This window comes from Chlamydomonas reinhardtii, chromosome 7 (assembly GCF_000002595.2).
Source record: "Chlamydomonas reinhardtii strain CC-503 cw92 mt+ chromosome 7, whole genome shotgun sequence".
In the NCBI taxonomy this organism is placed as follows: Eukaryota; Viridiplantae; Chlorophyta; class Chlorophyceae; order Chlamydomonadales; family Chlamydomonadaceae; genus Chlamydomonas; species Chlamydomonas reinhardtii.
Window position 1 is genome coordinate 818,447 of NC_057010.1, and position 14,417 is coordinate 832,863.

The window sequence follows — 14,417 nt, forward strand, 5'->3', positions numbered from 1 at the left end:
GAGGTGGAGGGGGGGAGGAGGAGGGGGAGAGGGGGGGGGAGGGGGAGGAGGAGGGGCAGGGAGAGAGCATATTTACACTTGGGTAGTGGCGAAGCCACTGATGACTAGGGCTGACAAACCCTAGTGTTAGGAGAGGGAGAGGGACAGGGGGACAGGGAGAGGGAGATTGCAAAGATAATACAGAGAAGGGGAGGGAGAGGGGGAGAGGGAGAGCAGGGTTGCAAAGATATTACAGAGTAGAGGAGGGGGAGGGGGAGGGAGAGAGGCAGGCGGGGCGCGGAGTATGGAAAGGGCTAGTTGCGTATGTCTGAGGTCGGACGAAGCGAAGTGGGGCCGGGGGGAAGGGGGGCGTTCCGGGTCTGCTGCGCGCAGCGTGCCATGCTTCACCACACCTCCGAAAGGAAACATCGGGTCCCCAACGCCATCACTCCACCTCCCTCTCCCTGTGTGTCCGGCACCTGTGTGTGCTGCAGGAGACGGGCATGTACACGAACGAGAAGATCGACCTGCTTATCGACTACCTGTTCACAAAGCCCATCCTCAAGGTAGCCGGGGACAGGGAGCGGGAGGGACGGGACGGGCAGGCAGGCAGGCAGGCAGGCGTGTCAACCCAATCACCCGAGCCGGCCGGCCCAAGGGCAACCGTGACAATAACCGCCGTTCGCCGGCCTCTCCCTCACACACTCACACGCTCTCTTAATACACGCTTTCACATACGCACACAAACACACAGACACACACACGCTCTCTCACACCCTGTCTTTGCACGTAAGCTTCCTTGTTCTTTAACACTATGTGATATGCGCTCATGTGCTCTTTACCTCAGCTGTGGCGGCGCATCCGCGGCATCAAGCCCGACCTGGTGGGGCCGCGCACACTCAACCTGACGGAGAGCACACACGCGGCACGCAAGGTGGGGGCGGGCAGCAAGGAGGGGGACAGGAGCAGCTGCAGCTGCTGCCCAGTGCGAAGGGTCTGGGGGGCTGGGACCGGGGCGGGGGCGGGGCCGGGGCCGGGGGAGGGGGAGGGGGCTGGGGGCTGGGGCGGGCGCTGGCGCGCTAAAGATCGAACAGCCGCCAGATGGGACGCTAAAGTAACGACGGCCGGGTCAGGACGCCGAAGGATATTCCTTGGCTCCGATGTACATAAGCTATGTATGTTACATGTGTTTCAGCCAACATAATAAGCACCCCCTGGGCATTGTCGAGTCAGGCTGAGTTGCCTTGCCTTCCGGGTCTAAGCCTTTCGTCCGTCGCTTGGCTTGATACACAGCCTGTCACCGCACTCGCAAATGAATTGCTCATGAATGCAACCCCCTCCCCTTCGCTTCAGGTTGTGGAGCGCAAGACGCTGCGGCTGCACATGCCCACCGCCTGGGCCGTCATCAAGAACTTCCACAAGTGAGGTGGAGGAGCAGGGAGGGAGAGAGGGAAGGGGGGGGGGAGTTGGCAAGAGGATGGGAGGGGAGGGGAAGGATTTGAAACGAACGGCGGCTGGGGTGGAGGCGTCAGCGTACGTACGCTGCTAGACCCGTCGCCTCCACCACCCCACACTTCCCGCCCCCTCGCTCCCCGCTTCCCTCCCCTCCTCTTCCGTCTACCACTTCCTTTACTAACTCCCATCACCCCAGGAAGCTCAAGCTGCAGGAGCCGGCCTTCAAGGAGGTGGTGGTGCTGTACCGCGCCAGTGTGGACCACAAGAAGAAGGTGCGGGCGGGGGAGGGCGGAGGGGGGGGGCCGGGTCGCAGGTGCGGTGGCTGTAGCAGGTGGCTGTTGCAGGTGGCGAGTGGCAGAATCCGTGGCTGTGGCTGCTCCAAGCAAGCGCAGGGCGTTGCAACTGTACAAAAGGAGGTTCGGCGGTCCTGTGGGAGCGCGCAAAGGCCGGATGGGGCCATGTGTGTACTTGCTCTCACACACACGCAGATGTGCATAATACCACCACAACCACTCGCTTGACCCCACACACCCACCCCGCGACTGCAGGCGCACAAGCTGCCCGCCATCCAGCGGCCCGTGGACCAGCGGCAGCGCGAGATCCTGCAGCGGCGCAACATCCACATGAAGTGCTTCCACGACATCCCCATGGCCGACATCGACGTCATCTTCGCGGACAAGAAGGTGGGGGCGTGCATGTGTGTATGTGCGTGCGAGTGTGTGAGAGAGAGAGAGCATGTGTTTTGGGACTTTGGGTGGGCGAGCGGGGCAGGGAGGGGCGGGGAGGGGAGGGGAAGGGCGCTCCGACACGCCCTGGCGGACTTGCGCCCTCCGACCATGCGCGCCAGGGGTGCTGCCGCTGACCGTTTTGCACCCCGCACCTCTCCCTCCCCCCACACGCGCATCATAGGTGTACCTGAAGATGCTGACCATCATTCAGATGGTGGTGACGGTGGTGGGAGGCCTGGTGGCGGCGGCGGCGGTGCTGCTCAAGGTTTGTGTGTGCGGGGGTCAGGTCAGCTGCGGCACCGGCACCCGACATGGGTTAGCGTGTGCGGGGCCCGCTGCCGTGGGGTGGAGGGGTGCGTGCAAGATGCTACCCCTCGTGTTGTCGGGTTCAACACGTACACACATATGCACAACACGTGCACACCACCTGACGCCAAACACAACGCAACACGATGCACACACCCGAGTGCTGACCCAACATACACACCTCCTCCCCCTTAATCCCGCGGCGGACGTCGGCACCTGTGACTTGCGTTTTAATCACTCCGTTCTCCGTGCACGGCTTCCCACCTACTCCGGCGCTAGGGCGGGGTCTTCTCGTCTTCTCGTTTTGTTCATAACACACACCTCCGCACACATACTGATCTCCTGTAACGACATGTCAACATCGTCTTGTCTTGCTTAATTCTAACCTCGCTTTCCCCTCACCCCACCCCCTCAACACCACGCCTGCTATCTACTTCGCTACACGTCTTTGTACCAATCCTTGCAACCCCCTCCTACCCCCGCCCCCCCCCCCCCAGGGCGACAAGGTGGACATGAACGTGCTGTGGTCGTCGCTGTCGCTGGTGGCGGCGCGATGCGGCCAGGTGTACACCAGCGCGCAGGCGGAGCGGAGCAAGACCATCCAGGTGCGGGGGCGCATACATGTATATATGCGCGTGTGTTTCGGGGGGGGGGGGCAACGGAACGGAACGGAGACCCGCCCAAACGCTGGAGTTGCCGTGCTTACTTGTGTTTGTGTACCACCCCCCTCCCTCCCCCTCCCCTACACGCCCTCAAACCCACACATCCTCCACACACACACACACACACACACCTCCACACGCACAGGACATGGTGAACATCCTGTACGACAAGACCTCTGACGCGCAGGAGGGCGTCATGAGCATGCTGCTGGAGGACATGGCGGACCAGCAGCTCAAGGTGGGTGGGTGGGTGGGTAGGGGGTGTGTGTGTGTGTGGGGGGGGGGGTTGAGTGGGTGTGGGGTGGGGGGGGGTGTAGATACCAGCCCAAACCAATGCCAAACCCAATGCCAAACGAGTGGAGGGGGGCTGGCGGGCTAGTGGAGGTTTCGGGATGATGGGGGTTGGGGACGGCGAGTGCAGGGCTCATACTAGCTGCATGCACTCCGTGCTTCATGCGGGCTCCCCGACCCTCCACCTGGCCGGGCCCGCAGGAGGCCATCCTTACCTACGCGCTGCTGCTGCTGCGGGAGGCGGAGATGACGGAGCAGATGCTGGACGCGGTGAGTGGGGAGGCAGGGAGGGATGGGCGGGGGGCAGGGGCGGGGAAGGGCGGGGGGGAGGGGCGGGGAAGGAGGTAAGGTCGGAGGTGCTGAGGGTGCGCGGTGAGGCAACAGCTGCTCCCGTGGTTATGTGTGCTATCTGTGTTGGTTCAGGGGACTGCCCTCCTCTACCAGGTACACACGCAATCATTCATACACACACAAGGAAATGCCGTACACGCACGCACATATACACGCCTCAATGTGACCCGCCATTTTTGCTGTTGCATTTTGCAGGACTGTGAGAAGTTCCTGCAGAAGCAGTTCGACCTGTCCATCGACTTCGCGGTGGAGGACGCCCTGACTCGGCTGGAGGAGTGGCACATGGTGCGCCGCATCCAGCCCAAGGGCGCGCCGCGGCCAAAGTGAGTCGGCGTGTGCGTGTGCGTGTGCGCGGCGGCAAGGCGGCGGCAGGGTGGTGCGTGAGGCTGTGGTGGCGCATCACGCGTTCGTTACGATGCCGGCGGTACGGTTCCTCTTGTGGTTTACGGGATTGTTGTAAGCGGCTACAACCTACCAAACCCAGCGTCCTCCCAAAACGGCACATACCATTCCTGCCTCCACCCCACACCAGCCGCCACCAATTGCCACCCCCGCCGCCCCTCCCCCTTTTAGGTTCGAGGCCCTGAACGTGGAGGAGGCCGCTCACAACCTGGAGCGGCAGTGGGAGGCCGCGTTCGAGGCGCTGTCCGAGCCGCCGGACGTCAACGTGTTCCCGCTGCTCAACCTGGTCGCGGAGTCGGAGCACACCTCGGCGCCCTCGGCCCGTCGCAAGGCCCGCATCGAGGCCATGCGTGCTGAGATAGACGCGGCAGAGAAGGAGAAGGCGGATAAGGAGAAGGAGGAGAGGGACAAGGCCGCGGCCGCGAATGGCACCACGGCGAACGGCGGGTTGAAGGTGTCTTCGGCGGTCGCAGGATCGAATCTGAAGCCCTCGCCATCGGGCCAGGCTCTGCCGGGCGCTAGCTCGCTGGAGCAGAAGAAGAGCGGCGGCGGCTTTTTGGCGAGCCTGGGGCTGGGCGGCAAGAAGAAGGAGGCATGATTAGCAGGAGGAGCAGGAGGACCAGAAGAAGGGGAATGCTGACGGGTTGGAACCGATGGGCGCGTGGGCAGCGCGTTGGGTATTAGAGGGGCGTTTGGAGGAGCGGGAGAGGCGGCGGGAGCCCGGGAGTTGCAAGGGCGGACTCAGGGACCGCGTGTGGGGCATGGTTGGTGGTAGTGCTGCGGTTACGGCTGTAGGGATGACATGGCCATTGGGCCGTATGGGGGCAGTGTGTGTTGGCAAGGTGAAACCATGGGGAAGTGCGACTGCTGACTTTGTGACGCATGGCGTTGTCAACCGCAGCGGCTTGTTGCTACTCTAGCAAGCCGTGGTGTGGCCGAGTCCTACCGTGGCCGGAAATGGCGAGCCGTGGTGGCTACTCTACCACAGAGCATTGACTGGTGTTTGGGTGAGTGGCACTCGCAGATGAATTGTGAATAAGGAATTGATTTGCGGTACGAGAGCTGCCCTTCCATGCTCGGCACATGCTGTACAGCGCTAGTTAAGCTCCAGTCGGCGAATAAGGAAGCGCGCATGGCGTCCGTTTTGCACGGACTCGGACTGGCTTCACGGCGGGCAGTGGCGCCGTGCGATACGCGTGTGTCGGGCTGCCCGCTGTGAGGCACATGTGACGAGGGGACGTGACGTGAAGCTGCGCACCTGAGCTCGGCATGCATGTGCATCTGCATAATCTTTTCAGTCAGGCTCAACTCTGGAGGAGCTAAGGTAGTTTCGAAAACCTGCGGCCTCAGACATGCGCCAACGTGGCGTGGGCGCAGCCCACTGTTCCTTCCTGTCGGGCTGTATATAGCTGTGTACGTACGGCTGTGTTAATAGGGAAGCGGCAAGCGCGCTGTGTGTGCACGGACGTGTGCGCGTGTGCCTGTGTGGCATGCTGGTACCGTGGTATGAGCCTGGGAGGATGGAGGGGGCGGCAAGTGGTTTTGCCGTCGATAATCCAAGATACCAAGACAATGAGTCAATAACACAAATGGTGTGGGGCGTGGTTACCCAGATGCTGTTCAAGGAACGTATTGGTGCGTGTGTTCTTATGTGTGGGAGATGAAAGCGTGGCCCTGGCACGCGGAGGCGTCTACGTACGTCTAGGAGCAAGATCGCGAAGAGAGCCTGGAATGGTTGAGAGCGACAGGCGAGCCGCCATCGGTGTTCACCTGTGTTCGCACAAGCGGGAGCTGGCTAGACTGCGCGACAACGCGGTTCACATTTCTGCACGCTTTGTTCAGCACGTGTCGAAGTGTCGGGTGGGGCTGTGTGCCTGGAACCCGAAAGGGTAACCCCGTGGGTTAACCCCTTCAAGAGTTCAATTGGGCCTGTAATATCAGAAGAAAGTCCAGCACTCCTACTGTCCTGCGGCCGACCTATGCGTGCTTTGTGGATGGCCGGGAAGACCCTGCAGGGTCAGAGGGGCCATCCTGCCTCGTACACCCGTGCTCCGTGGGGCACCTGTGTCACACGCGTGATCACACGTCCACACCCCAACTCTGGCCAACAGGCCAACGGTTACACTTCTTGACCCATCTGGTCAGGAAGGTGGGGCCCTGAGCTGACTCCCGACGTGGTGACGCCCCAGTCAGGTCCCCGTCCAGCGCTGTGCCACTGCCCCTGACGACATCACGGCCTATTGCCGCTGCCCCAGGACATGGGGATGCCGGGACGAGTCTGCCACCTGGCCTCTCAGGCGCGTGCAGCTCTGTCGTGCAGTATGTGTCCCCTGGCGCAGCTGCTGCGAGAGCTAGGCGGGCGGCGAGAAGGGTGGGGCCGTGTGCGGAGCCCTCATCAACTTCCCAGATCGCCGGCATGGTCAACTGCTCAAACAGGACTGCCCAAGCAAGGAATTTGAGTTCCTAATCGAGCCCACAAGTACTGATAAAGCATTTATCTACACCTTACTTGGGTTTCCTGCTGTTTGCCAGGAACTGCCATGCCGGCAACTTCGAGCTCGGCTGACCCACTCGCGAAGCGCAGAAACAGCTTCAACGGTCAGCTACCAGCTGGGACACTGCCAACTCTTCCTGCACGCCTGGGACCCTCTGGGTCTGGGGCACCTCCATTGTTGTCAAACCGCGGCGACCGAAGTGGGGATGGACCGTCCTCCAGCAGCTTCCTTCCGACGCTTCATCATGCTGCCACATCCGCATCTCTTGTATCGTCATCTGCCCAACCCTCAAAACTGCCAGACCTTGGTGGTGTTGCAGCGCAAACACAAAATTCTCTAGCAGCGACGAACGACCTGCTCGAGCGGATGAAGAAGAACGCCATGGAAAAGGCACAGCAAATAAAGGAGGCACGCTCACAGTCGGTGCCCCGTTCGGTGGGCTCCGGGCGAATCCGTGAGGGTGAGTATGGGTAGGGGGCACGCAGCCCCCCGTCCTGCGTCACCCCTTGCCCTATACTCGGCTGAACCCACCCATCCACATCGCCTCGTCGCAGGCCGACCGCCGCCGCTGCCCATCCGAAAGCCGGAGCGCGTGGATTCGGAAGAGCTGAACAAAAAGTGAGCAGGCGTCGCCCACTCGTGTCCTGCTGGGCAGAGAGGGGTGTTGCAGACACGGGCGCCAGCATGCCTGAGCACGTACAGGTGCATTATAACCACTTGTTTACTCGTCTTGTCAAATACCTATGCGCCCATGCTGTTGTACTATTGCAGCGTGGCTGCCAAGCTGCAGCCGCTGGAGGCGGTGACCAAGTCCATTTTGGCGGGGGTGGAGGAACGCAAGCCCAGCGGCACGCCGCTGCACAAGGTGCGCCTGCAGGGCATGCGCTCCTGCGCCCTGCCTGCCATGCCAGGACAAGATGACAACATGCATCTCAGCAGCATCGCACTGCCTTGCCGCTGCGCCTTCAGGCTAGCATGTCGCATTGGGCCATTGCTGTAGGGCGCCTGCTGCCCCTTGATTCCTTCCACCGCGCCATCGCGTCACCGCCCTCCCTGCAACCCTCCCTCCCCTATCACCCGTTCCCTCCCCTCCCCTCCCACCCTCCCGCCTCCTGCCCCCTGCTGCTGCCTGCCCCACAGGCCACCTGCAAGGACTTCACGGTGGGCCGCGCCAGCTGCTCCGCCTCCTCGGTGGTGACGCTGTTCCCCGACCGCCTGGAGTACAAGTTCAGCCACAGCAGCCAGGGGCGCATAGACATGGTGGGGCGGGGGCGCGGGAGGCGTTGCCGGCTGTGTTGGAGTCGGTCCATCTAGCGGGGAGGGGGCAACAGGTGCTGCGCTAAACCGCTGCTCGCATTCGCCCGCATTCTGTGCTCCTGCTCACGTGCCAACAACCATCACCGTACCGGTAGTACCGTATCCCCCAGCCTCACACACATTGGTTATGTCCACCCTCGCCCCTTGTGCTTCTACCTCGCACTCCCACAGATCATGTATGCCAAGGACATGGTGTCGCCGGAGCTGGACGCGCGCACCCTGGTGCTCAAGTTCCGGGTGGGCAAGCCCCTGAGGCACTTCATTGGTGAGCAGGAGGGCTGCAGGAGCTGGATTACGTATGGATACGTTCTGGACTTGTGGAGGGGTATGTGGCGTGGAGGAAGAGAGGGAAAAGCCGCCAACCGGTTCCTGCCCACCCGGTGCAAGCCTGACATGTTGCCCACGCGTTCCCACTGATTCCGCGTCATCCACCGGGCTGCCTGCCCGGCTGCAGATGCGTACGACTGCACGGACCCCTCCCACACGCTGCAGCTGACATTCCACGACAAGGCCGACGCCGCGGCGTTTGCGCAGTGGCTGCCGGGCAGCTGCAAGGTGGCGCTGCAGGTGGTGGGCGGCAGCCTGTGAGGCAGGGGCGGCGGAGCGACGGCGACGCCAGGCAACAGATAGCAATTAAGCGGCGCGACGAGGGGAAATGCAGGTGTTTACGTGTTGGTGGCGGGAGAGCAAGGGAGGTGTGAAGGGTAATATCGAAAAGAAAGGAGGCCTATTGCGTGCGTAGAGCACTGGAGCAGCAGCGCTGCTGCGATGGCGCGGTGCACAACATGAATTGCGCGGCTAGCTGCACAACGCGTACAGCACTCTCAGCAGAGCCTCTGCAGCTGGAGAGCGCTTGGGCGCCGCGCCGCGGGCTGCAACAAGCGCAAAGGCTGCGCGGCGACAACATGCCCGCAACCAAGCAGAGCCGCGAACAGGTGAGCCAACCTGCGCCCCCGCGGCCCCGCCGCTGCCGCCCCCGCTGCTGCCTGCGCATCGCAAAGTATGGTGCCGCGCATATCTGGGCACGCGTCAGCAACAGGCCTTGTCGGCGGCCGCAGCAGGGCTAGCGGTAGCCTGCAGCCAGGCCACTGCCAGGCGGAGAGGTCCTTGACGGTTGACAAGTGTGTGCCGCTGTCTGCGCCGTGCAGGGAGGAAGCTGCTGGGCAGGTGATTAAAGCGGCCATCCGTGTCAACAGCCGCCACACAGCAAGAACGTGCTCCATCACGACATGGTAAGCGCGGCGGCTTTGCACGCGTTCACGTGGTCGCCTGAGGTGCAGCTGCATTGGCGTTGCGGCAGCTCATCCTTCATCTGTGTCTTTCCGAGTACCGTACTGCGGTTTTGACGTCGATTGTGATATCCCACGCTGCTGTGCTGCCCCTCCTGCCAGGTGGGCTCTTCAGCCCTGCTCCTGCCGCTCCGCCGCCAGCCAAGCCGCCAGCCGTCAAACAGGGGTCAAGTGCGGGGATTGACATGGTGTTATTGCAAGGTTCCAGCGCTGTCCTCGGAGTGTTCTCGGAGTATAATTGAAGATGCCTTAAAGCTCGAGACTGACAATGCGAAGTCGAGGAAGTGTTCTGAGAATGCGGCGAAACGCCGGATGCAAAGCGCGGTTGAGGAGGGGCGTTGCTGAGGGGTTCCAGCTCAGCATAAGGCCGGATGGGCAGGGCGCCAGCAGAGAAGGGTTGATGGTGAAGAGCGGGAAGTTTTGGTAGTCTCAAGTAGTCTTACGAGTGAAGGTTTTTAGCTTTTAATCTCATTGCGCACAGGGCGCACAGGGAGTTGGTGTAGTTCCTCGGCCGGTGCTTCTCCTCTACCATCTCACGCGGCACACAGGTGCTTTACGGCAATGTAATGACCGGCTGATACTTCTCTCCACCATTCCGTGCTTGTTCGCCCATGCGTCCACACGCTTTGTGGGGCTGATCGTGTCGGTAGCCTCATGTTACACCAAAAGGCCAAGCGCGCCCTGCTTTCATGGCCACACCCACCACACCGTCCGAGCTACAGCCTCCTATCGCGTGCCAACTATGCGTCGACCGCCCGCCCCTGCCACCTGGTAGCGAAATGCGCCACGCCTAGTTAATCATCACACATGCAAGCCTATCTGCTTTACCCGACATCCACCGTCACCACGAACTCACATCGTGCGCACGCTTTGAAGCGTGTGCGACGTCAACAGTCCTGTCTGTGTCTAGTGCAGCAGCAATCCGCTGCTTAGGTCAAGGTCCAGTGCTATCCGTTGAATTCAATGCTGCAGTTCTCATATGTTTGCATCGCCGTCCCGCTGCAAGGTTCTTACGCGGCCTTCTGGAACTGCGGGTACAAGGGAAACGACGTGTAGCGGGAAGGCAGGTTCAGTCAAGGTCGCTTCCGCGGTGTAGTCAGAACTATCAGTTCTAGGCGTGAGGCGGCTCTCGCACCTACGGGCCTGGCCCGTCCCATGTATCCGGCTCCACTCTACCCAGTACCCACGCAGTGGCAAGCACGAGCCCGAGGTGTTGATGGTTTTATCCCGCGCGCGCGCCCGTGTAACTAACCGGTCCTCCGCTACGGTCCCAGCTTGCCACCACATATTTCCTCTGCTACCTCCCTGCTGTGCTCCAGCATGAGCACACCACGCCCGGGCCTTGCCCGGTGTCACCCACACCTGTGCACCCACGCACCTTGCCAACGACGTGCAGGATGGTCACGAAGGCGATGAAGCTCAGGCTCATAGTGATCACCACCACCTACACATACAAGCGCGGAGCTGTTAGTTGAGAAGCTGGGCAACGAAGCCGGCAAGCAGCAGATCGATGCCACCGTCGCGCGCCCTCACCGGCGACATCTTCCAGCCGGGAGTGTCGTCCGTGTAGAAGTTCATGGCTGCTTGCTGGGCCTTGGTCGTGCCGCTGCCACCGCTGCCGCGAACTGCAAGGGCGAAACCCGAAACTCAGCGACTCGGCCAAGAAACATGCGTGTTGCTGTAGCGAGACCACCGCGCCGTTCGCACCTGGCCGCCGGCGCAGAGCACCCGCCGCTCCAGTAGGAGCATTGGAGGAGCTGCGGCCACCGCGGGCCACCAGAGTAGAGGCCTGAGACTGAGAACCGGCCATTGTGATCTGGTCTTTTAACACAGAGGCTAGTCGAGTTGGGTGCAGCTAAAAGCCTTGGTAATCGCTTGGTATAATGTCTGTAGGAACGGTGGATGGCCCAGCAGCTTTTGTGTGAGTTCGACTGCTTCGCTACATCGCTGTCCCCGATTGCGCGGCCCATCCCGGGCACGGTGTCCCCCCGACTTGCACTGTGACCAGGCGCTTTCACGCTCAGCAGCTTTTTGATAAACTCTCAATTTTCAACGCTTTATTCATAAATACTTACAGTACGCGGTATGGCGCGACAGGTGCCCGCTCGCGTGCCACACGCTACATACCCAATACTGGAACCGCCAGCTGCGCCCCCCCACGCTCCCTTACCCCGAAAGCCTCCCTCCCGCTCCTTATCCATTCAAAGCCTTACCAAAACCCTGGCGAGGCACATGTCGTAGATGCCGCCGGTAGCGGTTGGGTGATTGATTGGAACCGACGCCTTTTTTTGCAGCGGCAGATCAGCAGCGACTTCCTTGGCAATCTTGGGCTGGGCGGCGAGGAAGGCTAGGCGCGAGGTAATCCATCTGCCCCGTAAACAGTAAGGGGAGGAGCAAGGATAGGGGCCTACGTGAAAGAGCCGGGGAAGTACCAGACTAGGAGGAGGGGAGCAGGACAAAGTGCCTGCAACAGGAAGGGCAGGTGTGGCTGTGGCCTGCTGTGATTGGGCGGCTGGATATGGAGCTGCAAATTGTGCTGTGAGACGAAACGTAACAGAACGGAGATCCGGGGGCGTCCGGGGTGGCGCAAGTCGGGGTTTACGTGGGGAATGTTAAAGAGGGGCGCACCGTAGAAGTGTTTCGTATTTGCGATGGAACCGTGCACAAGCCGGCGGAAGATGGGTTGCAGCAGGGGGCCTTGATTGCGGTTTCGCCGTTCCCATGCAAACTGCTTGACGTCCAAGGTGTGGACGCGACGGCCAACCAACCCCTCCCACGCTCTCCTTACCACACCTTTCCACTCCAGACTCGGTGGGTCAACCTCGGCGCTGGCTAGGTCCAGGAGATACGTGCTGTCTAACGGTACCCACGAGTTCAACGTGCTGGGACTGGCGTTACGCGCCATGTACGCCTGGCCAAACTGGGAGCGGCGAAAGGCGCACTCGGGAGTTCCGCTCGAGCGAGTGAAGTGCCATGGCACGGGCGCACAGGGGGGGCGGCACGGCGCCGGCAGCCCGGGCGTTTCGCTCCGCCACGCTCAACCGCTCAGATGCAACGCCTCTTTCGCGATCGATGCTCCCACACAAAATGTTTGCAGGTGAGTTGCAAACCAGCCGCCACGACAAACTGCTGTCAACCACGGCGCTTCGCGTAACCCCGGCCGCGACAGGCCTCCGCTGAAAGCTTTCACCGTCCGCGCAGGGCGCCAGAAAGCTGTATCAAACCACCACTACTCGGCTCAGCTCCAGCTCGCATTAGGGAACGCACCTGGGCGCCACAAGTCAAAGGCTTGAGTAGCGCGGGCAACACACCGCGCCGAAGCCGCGGCCTTGCCTTGGACTCTGTTGCGCGGTCTCCTCGCCGCGACGCAGCGCTTGGAGCACCGTGTGTGGCTTATAGACTTAGCGCCGTCTACAACGCAGTGAGCTAGGCGAAAACAGCGTCGCTGCTGCCGGGCTCGGGCTCGGCGGGTCGCATAATGGCACCTCCTGTATTGCTTTACGACCTGCACGTCTACAAGCCGCCGGCAGAGTTCAAGGTGAGCGAGCGCGGCGGCTTGAGGCCGGCGGACGAAGCAAGGAACAAAGCGGGGGCTGCTCTTTGACGGCTGGCGCGCTCGCCAAAAGCGGCACACGCCACGTGTGTGCGCGCGAGCGATGCGTCAGACACCGCCACGCACCTGCGCCGCCATGTCTGCTGTGCTAGACCGCATGATCCACGCCTGTGCTAGCTCGTGTGTGTGTCTGCCGGCCTGTGCGCTCACGCCCGGCGGCGCGGCTGCTGCTACTACTGCAGGTGGACCAGTCGGCCATCGTGCAGCTGTGGCGGGACACGCAGGTGCGTTCGCGTGTGCGTGTGCGTTCTTGGTACGGGGCTGCGGCCGTGCTAGCCGTGCGGGCTACCGGGCCTTGAGCGCGCGGATGAGAGCAAGGCGGCGCCGCGGCGGTGCAGTTGCGTGGCGGAGTGCGTGGTGTGGCTCGTGCGTGCATGGTCCCCGTGCAACTACGTGATTGCACGCCACATGGGGCTCTAGCCATCCGACCGCGCTCACTGCTACTACTGCGCCACCGCTGCCGCTGCTACTGCTACTGCTGCCACTACACTGCGCAGCGCTACAGCCCTGAGGAAATCGACTTCCAGGAGCGCGTGTTCGCGCGGAGCGGCCTGGCGCCGTGCGGCACACACCTCCCGCCCAACCTCAACCCCGCATGCGTGGGCAACGACGCCGCCACTGACCTCGACTCCGCCGCCGCCGAGTGCCGACTGGCGGTGTGCGGCGCGGTGGAGGGGCTGCTGGAAAAGGTGGGCGCGTGTGTGCATGTGGTGGCGCGGCGGCTGTGGCTGGCGGCTGTTGGGTTTTACTGCCTTGTTGTTGGGTGGCTGCGGGGCGCAGTGGTTCGCTGCTCCATCCGCCGCCCAGGCCGTCCGGGTCTGCGGGTCGTCTCGGCTGGCGTACGTCTTTCTGGCCCCGGCACGCCACGCGCCCGCCCTGTATGCCCCCATCACGCGGCTCCTGACACGCGCCGGCCCCGCCTGTGACCTGCTTGCCACCATTCATTGGTGCGTGCCTGCCTGTCTGCCTGCCTGCCCCAGACTGGCCTGCGGCCCAAGGACATCGACATCCTGGTCACCACCTGCTCCATCTACTGCCCCACGCCCTCCATGGCTTCCATGGTGGTCAACGCCTTCGGCATGCGCAAGGACGTCCAGGTGTGTGTTTGTGTGTGGCGGCCGCACACCAGAGACACGCATGGACGAGGTTACCCGACACCTGCAATCCCACACGGGCACGCAACACTTCGACATACACGCCATCATAAGCAAGCACGCATTGACGCGAACACACAGTACCGGCGCTGTGCTGTTTGAACGCGCACACACACACACACACACACACACACACTCTCTCTCTCTCTCTCTCTCGCCCTCCGCACACACGCAGGCCTACCACCTGGGCGGCATGGGCTGCGCCAACGGCGTCGTGGGCATCAACCTGGTGGCCGACCTGCTCAAGGTGGGGTTGAGGGCCTGTGTGTGCCTGTGTTAAGAAACGAAACGAAAGCCCGCCCAGACGACGTATGTGTGTGTGTCCATGTGTGTGTGTGTGTGTGTGTGTGTGTGTGTGTGTTTGAAGTGTGGCGA

General features: G+C 62.1%; 5 protein-coding genes across 5 annotated transcripts in view; 4 read left to right on the forward strand and 1 right to left on the reverse strand.

Moving 5' to 3' along the window:
* CHLRE_07g318350v5 (uncharacterized protein) overlaps positions 1 to 6,121 on the forward strand; it is an 8,667-nt gene extending 2,546 nt beyond the window's left edge. The window contains exons 5-15 of the mRNA XM_043063926.1: positions 474 to 545; positions 827 to 913; positions 1,333 to 1,400; positions 1,631 to 1,706; positions 1,983 to 2,117; positions 2,344 to 2,427; positions 2,966 to 3,073; positions 3,276 to 3,368; positions 3,623 to 3,691; positions 3,968 to 4,095; positions 4,346 to 6,121. Coding sequence (XP_042922494.1) covers positions 474 to 545; positions 827 to 913; positions 1,333 to 1,400; positions 1,631 to 1,706; positions 1,983 to 2,117; positions 2,344 to 2,427; positions 2,966 to 3,073; positions 3,276 to 3,368; positions 3,623 to 3,691; positions 3,968 to 4,095; positions 4,346 to 4,772 — 1,347 coding nt within the window. The 3' untranslated portion in view covers positions 4,773 to 6,121. The remainder of the gene's footprint in view (positions 1 to 473; positions 546 to 826; positions 914 to 1,332; positions 1,401 to 1,630; positions 1,707 to 1,982; positions 2,118 to 2,343; positions 2,428 to 2,965; positions 3,074 to 3,275; positions 3,369 to 3,622; positions 3,692 to 3,967; positions 4,096 to 4,345) is intronic.
* Positions 6,122 to 6,645: 524 nt separating this feature from the next.
* CHLRE_07g318400v5 (uncharacterized protein) lies at positions 6,646 to 8,926 on the forward strand. The gene is made up of 6 exons (XM_043063927.1): positions 6,646 to 7,129; positions 7,224 to 7,287; positions 7,441 to 7,534; positions 7,810 to 7,929; positions 8,158 to 8,251; positions 8,441 to 8,926. Exons 1-6 carry the CDS (start codon positions 7,051 to 7,053, stop codon positions 8,572 to 8,574), a joined length of 585 nt encoding a protein of 194 aa, XP_042922495.1. The 5' UTR covers positions 6,646 to 7,050; the 3' UTR covers positions 8,575 to 8,926.
* A 48-nt stretch (positions 8,927 to 8,974) lies between these two features.
* On the forward strand, positions 8,975 to 9,706 carry CHLRE_07g318426v5 (uncharacterized protein). Its single transcript, XM_043063928.1, has 3 exons — positions 8,975 to 9,014; positions 9,135 to 9,218; positions 9,378 to 9,706. Exons 1-3 carry the CDS (start codon positions 8,989 to 8,991, stop codon positions 9,457 to 9,459), a joined length of 192 nt encoding a protein of 63 aa, XP_042922496.1. The 5' UTR covers positions 8,975 to 8,988; the 3' UTR covers positions 9,460 to 9,706.
* Positions 9,707 to 9,708: 2 nt separating this feature from the next.
* CHLRE_07g318450v5 (uncharacterized protein) lies at positions 9,709 to 11,324 on the reverse strand. The gene is made up of 4 exons (XM_001700960.2): positions 10,983 to 11,324; positions 10,809 to 10,900; positions 10,654 to 10,719; positions 9,709 to 10,303 (listed from the first exon to the last, which is right to left on the reverse strand). Exons 1-4 carry the CDS (start codon positions 11,083 to 11,085, stop codon positions 10,286 to 10,288), a joined length of 279 nt encoding a protein of 92 aa, XP_001701012.2. The 5' UTR covers positions 11,086 to 11,324; the 3' UTR covers positions 9,709 to 10,285.
* A 120-nt stretch (positions 11,325 to 11,444) lies between these two features.
* Positions 11,445 to 14,417, forward strand: part of CHLRE_07g318500v5 (uncharacterized protein) — an 8,012-nt gene continuing 5,039 nt past the window's right edge. The window contains exons 1-8 of the mRNA XM_043063929.1: positions 11,445 to 11,633; positions 12,082 to 12,086; positions 12,325 to 12,372; positions 12,477 to 12,813; positions 13,071 to 13,112; positions 13,386 to 13,577; positions 13,869 to 13,985; positions 14,218 to 14,289. Coding sequence (XP_042922497.1) covers positions 12,754 to 12,813; positions 13,071 to 13,112; positions 13,386 to 13,577; positions 13,869 to 13,985; positions 14,218 to 14,289 — 483 coding nt within the window. The 5' untranslated portion in view covers positions 11,445 to 11,633; positions 12,082 to 12,086; positions 12,325 to 12,372; positions 12,477 to 12,753. The remainder of the gene's footprint in view (positions 11,634 to 12,081; positions 12,087 to 12,324; positions 12,373 to 12,476; positions 12,814 to 13,070; positions 13,113 to 13,385; positions 13,578 to 13,868; positions 13,986 to 14,217; positions 14,290 to 14,417) is intronic.

What these genes read in the sequence shown, in the direction of transcription:
- CHLRE_07g318400v5 (XM_043063927.1), top strand. Translation starts at nt 7,051, where the DNA reads ATGGAAAAGGCACAGCAAATAAAGGAGGCACGCTCACAGTCGGTGCCC. An exon ending in GCCAGGGGCGCATAGACATG is followed by an intron (nt 7,930 to 8,157) that starts GTGGGGCGGGGG and finishes GCACTCCCACAG; the next exon opens with ATCATGTATGCCAAGGACAT. An exon ending in GCCCCTGAGGCACTTCATTG is followed by an intron (nt 8,252 to 8,440) that starts GTGAGCAGGAGG and finishes GCCCGGCTGCAG; the next exon opens with ATGCGTACGACTGCACGGAC.
- CHLRE_07g318426v5 (XM_043063928.1), top strand. Translation starts at nt 8,989, where the DNA reads ATGGTGCCGCGCATATCTGGGCACGC. An exon ending in CCGCGCATATCTGGGCACGC is followed by an intron (nt 9,015 to 9,134) that starts GTCAGCAACAGG and finishes TGCGCCGTGCAG; the next exon opens with GGAGGAAGCTGCTGGGCAGG. An exon ending in ACGTGCTCCATCACGACATG is followed by an intron (nt 9,219 to 9,377) that starts GTAAGCGCGGCG and finishes CCCTCCTGCCAG; the next exon opens with GTGGGCTCTTCAGCCCTGCT.
- CHLRE_07g318450v5 (XM_001700960.2), bottom strand. Translation starts at nt 11,085, where the DNA reads ATGGCCGGTTCTCAGTCTCAGGCCTCTACTCTGGTGGCCCGCGGTGGC. An exon ending in TGCTCTGCGCCGGCGGCCAG is followed by an intron (nt 10,901 to 10,982) that starts GTGCGAACGGCG and finishes TCGCCCTTGCAG; the next exon opens with TTCGCGGCAGCGGTGGCAGC. An exon ending in CCGGCTGGAAGATGTCGCCG is followed by an intron (nt 10,720 to 10,808) that starts GTGAGGGCGCGC and finishes TTGTATGTGTAG; the next exon opens with GTGGTGGTGATCACTATGAG.